This window comes from Chinchilla lanigera, unplaced genomic scaffold (genome assembly GCF_000276665.1).
Source record: "Chinchilla lanigera isolate Chin_1 unplaced genomic scaffold, ChiLan1.0 scaffold00067, whole genome shotgun sequence".
Lineage (NCBI taxonomy): Eukaryota > Metazoa > Chordata > Mammalia > Rodentia > Chinchillidae > Chinchilla > Chinchilla lanigera.
This window is the reverse complement of record NW_004955468.1, coordinates 2,452,946-2,459,292: the sequence shown is the minus strand read 5'-3', so window position 1 is coordinate 2,459,292 and position 6,347 is coordinate 2,452,946. Positions and strand designations below refer to the sequence as shown.

Genomic DNA, 6,347 nt, shown 5'->3' with positions numbered 1-6,347 from the left:
CAAAAGCGCCTGCCTGGCAAGCGCAAGGTCGTGAGTTCGGTTCCCGGTACCGGAGAAAAACCAAAAAAAAAAGAAACTTAGGACCTCGCACTTGCCAGTAGATGCTGTGTCACAGCTATATCCCTGGCCCTGGAATATCTTAAGCACACAGAAAATGACTTTTGGGCAGCAGGGTCTTACTTAGACGCTCACACGGGATTTGAACTTGCCAGTCTCTTAAGTGTCGGGATTACAGGTATGTGCAACTGTGCCCAGCTGAAAGTGATATTTTTAGGAACATGCGAAATTTCTCAGGGTGTGTGTAAGGGGCACTATAGGTTAGGCAGGGTTTAATACCCTAAAACAGAACCTAAGATCCAGTGTATTAAATAAAATAGAACTTTATTTCTTCTACCCAGGTGTGGTGGCACACAGCTGCAATTGTAGCACTCCAGAGGCTGAAGCAAGAAGCTTGTGGCAAGTTCAGGGACAGCTTGGGCTCCATACTGAGTTCAAGGCCAGTCTAGACTACAGTAAGTCCCCGACTTATGAACATTCATGTTGTGAACTTTCAGATATGAACAGACCTCAAATTAGTAGAACAAATTGAGGTGCTCACGTGTCTGCCCGACACTGTCACAGCTGTGCTCGACAGTGCGAGGGACAGTGTACAGCAGTACGGTGATCAGTCGGAGCCCAGGGTGTCCGGGAGCAAGAGGAAAAGCAGTGCTGCCGGGGAGGGACTGCTAGGAGGCGCAAAGCAACATACATTGGACATTTGTGTCAAACGCGTATGAGACTCACTTTGTGGGACTTATGAATGAATCCAACTTATATTTCCCCAGAACATAACTCCTTTATAAGCCAGGGGCTTATCATACACAGTGAGACCTAGTCTCAAAATAATTTTTTTTTCTTTCTTCCACAGCAAGTTAAGCATAACCCATTTAGGCTGGTAGTGAGGCTTCCTAGCATCAGGTACTCAGACTGCTTTAGCAATGGCAATCACCCTGGCCTCTGTGGTCCAGGACGCTTCCACCATATCCGTGCTCCGGCCAGGGGAAGAGGAGGAAGAAATGGAAATTCCTTCTGTTGCTCCCTCAGACCAAGTTGCATTGCATGCGCTGCTGAGGCGTCACTCCTCAGCACCCCTCGGAGCTCCTGTATGTCACTCCTTCAAAACAAGTGAACCAGGAAATGCAACCTTGGCCTTACTGTCTCGTTTATTCTCCCCTAAAGACGGAGTTTTCCTTTGGGCCCTTTCCAGGGGAGAGCAGATGTATCAAAAAAGGTGCGGGGAGGCATTACAAAAGTAAATAGCACTGAACAAGGCAAACAAAAAATCCTCATCTTCAAAGAGCTTCCCATTCTAGTGAGGAAGACAAAGAAACTGCATTAATAAGTGTTGTAGTCAGGGTTTGGAAGGGAAAGGAATATAAGACACATAATTTATAGAATTATTTTAGGATATTCAACCGAAGAGTCAAATGGAAAAGAGTGCAGGAGCTCTACTCACACACTAGAGACCCACAGAATGCAGCTGAGGGCCTCGATCCCACCGCAGTGTCCTTCACGAGTCCAGCTTGAGGTCTAGAGCCCACAACATCTCATGCAAGTCTGTATCATGCAAGTCTGTATCAGGGATCTCTGCACTGGGAAGGCTCAAAGGTTAGTGGTGGAAGCTAGAAAGTCTGTGGCGGTGGGATGAAGGATCTGTGCCAGCAGGCTGAGGGATCTGCACTGGAGCCAGGAAGTGGTGCTCAAGGCAAGAACCAAAGCTCCCATGAAAAGAACTGCAACCATCCCCAGTGACAGCGAGGACCCGAGCTCCTCCAGTGATGAGAACAGCTGAGTTCATATCAGGAAAGCCAGCATGACAAGCTCCTCCAGTAGAATCAACAGCACCACCTCTTCCCCTCCAATTCTCTTTTTATGCTGCTGGCAACAATCCTCAGGTGGGCCTTCCACACCCAGCACCGCACTGATGCAGTTCAGCTGGGTGTTTCAAATTGGCCACCAGTTGTCAACCCACCAAGATAAATAAACTACATAAACCAGGCATGTACCACTGTGCCTGTAACCATAACACTCTCAGAGGCTGAGGCAGGAGAACTGGAAGTTCAAGCCCAGCTTGGGTAATTTGTGGTTTAGTGAGACCCTGTCTCAGAATAAAAAAGGGTTGGGGGATATAGCTCTATTTCTGTTTGAAGACCCTGAGTTCAATCCCCAGTACCGCAAAGCAACAAGTAAACCATACATAACTAGCATGTGATGAATTAAAAGAGCAGTGTGTGGGGTGAGGATTAAGTCAGAGATCTCACTGGGCGTGATGGTGCACCCCTGTAATCCCAGCACTCGGGAGGCTGAGGCAGGAGGATCGTTGCAAGTTCGAGACCAGTGTGGGCTACAAAGTGAGCTCAAGGCCAGCCTGAACTGCATAGTGAGACCCTGTCTCAAAAAGACAAAAAAAAAAAAAAAAAGTCAGAGATCTGAATGGTCCTTCCTGAGATCACCGGATATATAGATCTGAGCAGCACTAAGGTCGGTCGAGAGGTCTTGGTACTGGAGAAGCATCCCCTGTGAGTCAGGGATGGCTTTAAGGTTGCTACATGCTACTCAGCCTCCTTGCCACGTCCAGGTTCAGCTGGGAACATCCAGATCAAGCTGCTTGTGAGTCTTCACCCTTTCTCGAAGGGATGGAAGTGAGGGCAGAGTGGTGACAGGACTGACAGCAGACACTTGGTGGCTAGGGTGAGAAATCTTTTTTGTTTGTTTGTTTTGAGACAGGGTCTCACTATGTAATCCAGGCTGCCCTTGAACTAACTTAACTGCAATCCTGCTGCTTCTGTCTCCTGCGAGCTACTACTACAGTCATGCACCCCCACACCCAGCATACAAGCGGATGTTTTTTTGAGACAAGAGTCTCCCTATGTAGTTAGTACACGCTGGTCTCAAACTCACAGCAATCCTCCTGCCTCGGCCTCCTGAGCGCTGGGATTACAGGTATGTGCCATCACAACAGGCTACAAGCAGTTTTGAGAGGATGTAACTGGCAGCCTCACTGAATCTTGGGTAGGTGTGGAAGCAGGGAGGCCTCCTTAGAAGAGAAGACTTCTGAGCTGACACCCAAGGCCTGAGTAAATATACAACCAGGTCAAAACAAAAAATACAAGGGAAGGTGTTCCAGACAGAGGGCACAGCTTATGCAAAGGCCTGGCAGCAAGTGAGCCTGGGGATAGGACAGAGAATTGAAGCTACTTAGTCTGGCACGGAGGGTGTGGTAAGAAGGGAATCCAGATGAGTCACCACCCAAGAGATGTATCATCAGCCAAGCCCAGGTTCAGACCTGGTCCTGCCACCTTCTGTGACCCTCGTGTTCAAAGCCTCCAATTTCTCTCCTGCTAGATCTTGCCTTACGCAAAAAGATTTGAGTCGCAGTTTCTTGGCCTGACCCCAGCAAGCCCTGAGGAAGGATTAGCTACAACTGCAGTTTTATCTGTCGTGACCTTGTTATCTGAGCTATTACCATATTAATTATCGAAGAGCCATTGCTTGAGGGTGGTGGTGAAGGGCTGGGGAGCCTGGCTGCCTGAGTTTAACAGCAGAGTTAGTTTACTTTTCTATAAAATGGGGATAATAAATGGCACCTATCCCACTGGGCTGTCATGAGAATAAATTAGCTGATATACTGAAAGCGTTCAGGAGACAGCTTGATAGTTGTGTTTGTCATTATTATTTAACGATGGAGCCCCGAAAATGGACTGGGCACTCACAGGTTGGAGGGCAAATAAAAGGATCTAAAAGTAGTTTCAGCTCTGGCTTCCGTTTCAATCTCCTTCCTCCCTCTTCAGGCACCTCAGGAACGTCTGGCCTCCCTGTAATCCCAGCACTCTGGGAGGCTCAAGCAAGATGATCACAAGGCTGAGCCCAGCCTGGGCAATTTAGGGAGACTGTCATTCATTACGAACAAAGTAATTTTAAAAAGGGACAGGGGATGTGGATGTGGGTCCGTGAGAAGCCCTGGGCTCAAACCCTGTTGAAGCCGGGTGTGGTGACGCAGGACTACAATACCAATACTGGGGAGGCTGAGGCAGGAGGATCAATCACCATGAGTTTGAGGCTACCCTTGGGCTACACAAAGAGTGCAAGGCTATAGTGAATTCATGGTGAAACTTTGTCTCAAAAAAAAAAAAAAAAAAAACACCTGTACCGAAGGAAAAAACAAAACCATATTAAAAACAGGCTGGAGTCCAAGTACTCTTCCTGTATTGGGAGCTCGGTAGAGACTGGGCGACACTTTAGGACCACTCAAGGAAGAAAAAAATCTGTCGAGCTGACTCGGGGGGACGTGCAGGGCAAGGCGTGCGGTGGGAGGTGGCACAGGGTGACCTTCGCAGGCCGCCAACTGCGACACCCGGTTTGACGGCCACGAGCTGCCGCAGGGCCAGGGAAATCCGGCCTAGCCTCAGTCCCTGCCGCAGACGCGGGCGTCTGTGCCTCAGATGTGAGGCACCTCGCGCCCTCCAGGCGCTGTTTGTTTGGACAAGACCCAGAGGGCGGCTTGTTGAGCCCTTTTGGGGCGGATCAAAAATTGCCATTTTGGAGGACTGGGGATTTAGCTCAGCGGCACAGTGCCTGCCTGGCAAGCGCAAGGTCGTGAGTCCGATTCCCGGTACTGGAAAAAAAAAAAAAACCAAAAAACAAAACAACACCAAAAAAATTGCCAGTCGGGGCCGGTGGAAGGGAGAGAGATCTCACTCCACGGCTCGGAGCTCCCTCACTTTGAGAGCTTCCGGGAAGACCCAGGGTAGCTGCTAAGCCTGGGCGGGGCTCGAACCTCCTCGGGCGCCGGAAACGTTCAGGGCGGAGCCGCTGCGTCAGGACCCGTTACGTAGGGCGAGGCCGCCGCGCGCACGCGCAGTTCGTATCCTACGCCGGTTCTAGGACCGCGCGGAGGACAAGCGGGCCGCTTGCGGGGTCTGACCCGGGAGCTGCAGCCTGAGTCACGGCCCCGCCCTCTGGAGCCGGACGCTGCGGGAGGCCCGGGAGCTACAGACCGCCGGACAGCAGGACAGCCGAGCAGCCGGCCGCGGGACGCACAAGGGAGGCGGTGAGCGCCCGGCCCAGACTTGCCTTACACCCGCAGCCCCGGGATCTGCCGATCTCCCCCAGACCCAGCGGACCCTACAGTCCTGGCTTCTGGGATCCTCCGAGATCCAAACCCCCAGGCCTGTATGACTCTGGTCCCATCTCGGGGACTCCTCCCTATCTCCAGTCTCATGATCTAAAGTACAAGCTCTCATAGGTTTGAAACGCACCCTGTAAATTCTTTCTTGCATTTAGAACCACGATCCCTAGGTCCGCGCCCCTACTTCTGGTGGGACCCTCATTAACCTGGGCTTTCAGAGACTGAAAGTCTGAGATCACAGACCAGCGGTGACTTCGCGATCCCGCTGCTGAGCGTGCCTAAATGCTCAAACCCACACTCAGAACTTCCTAAGCCCCGCCCCGGGGCCTCCAGGCCGAGGTCTCTCGTCCGCGCCCTCAACCTGCCAAAGACCCCTTCGTTCCGCTGGGGCTCTGGATCTCAGATTCGAGCGCCTGGACACTGAGTACTCCTGATAGCAAATTGGGACCCGTCTGGAGAACCCTACCATATCTATATCTCCGCCTGTCCCCCTCCTTTCCTCCTTGGTACTGGGATTGCACCCAGGGCTTTTGCGCTGCTACAACTCCAGGCCCCCTCCCCCTTTTTTCTTTTTCTTTCTTTCTTTCTTTCTTTCTTTCTTTCTTTCTTTCTTTCTTCCTTTCTTTCTTTCTTTTTCTTTCTTGTACCCAGGGCTTTTGCGCTGCTACTACTCCAGGCCCCCTCCCCCTTTTTTCTTTTTCTTTCTTTACTTCCTTCTTTTTTTCTTTCTTTTTTTTTTTTTTAAGAAACAAGTTCTCACTAAATTACCCAGGCTGGTCTCAAACTTGCGATCCTCTTGCCTAGGCCGTCTAAAGTGCTAGGGTACTGGCGTGCACCAGCACGCTTGTATCCCTGTCCGTAACGATACCTGTGCATACACTCAATCCAGGGTCCCTTAAATCTGACGGGTACCTTTTAGTCCACAAGAGGGCTTTCAAACCCGATGTTCTGTTCCTGTCCAACCTATCCTAGCCCCACCTTCCGTTCAAAGCTCCCAGGCCCCTAGCCTGAGCACCTGTTCCCATCGAGGCCTCAGATTCTCCCTCCACATCCAGCTGCGGGAAATGCGTATTTTTGTAGGAGCGAGGGGGACCAGGGGGGAGGCAGCTACCTGACCCTTTTTCCCCTTTCAGGATCGCAGCCATGTTCCTGGTTAACTCGTTCTTGAAGGGCGGCGGCG

General features: G+C 51.1%; 1 protein-coding gene and 1 long non-coding RNA gene across 2 annotated transcripts in view; one reads left to right on the top strand and one right to left on the bottom strand.

The window, feature by feature from the left end:
- Positions 1-783: 783 nt before the first annotated feature.
- On the bottom strand, positions 784-1,629 carry LOC102008932. The gene is made up of 2 exons (XR_263377.2): positions 1,496-1,629; positions 784-1,348 (listed from the first exon to the last, which is right to left on the bottom strand). It is a non-coding gene; the product is annotated as an uncharacterized LOC102008932 (long non-coding RNA).
- A 3,294-nt stretch (positions 1,630-4,923) lies between these two features.
- Capns1 (calpain, small subunit 1) overlaps positions 4,924-6,347 on the top strand; it is a gene marked incomplete in the record, with an annotated part of 7,739 nt that continues 6,315 nt past the window's right edge. The window contains 2 exon segments of the mRNA XM_013522335.1: positions 4,924-5,089; positions 6,301-6,347. Coding sequence (XP_013377789.1) covers positions 6,311-6,347 — 37 coding nt within the window.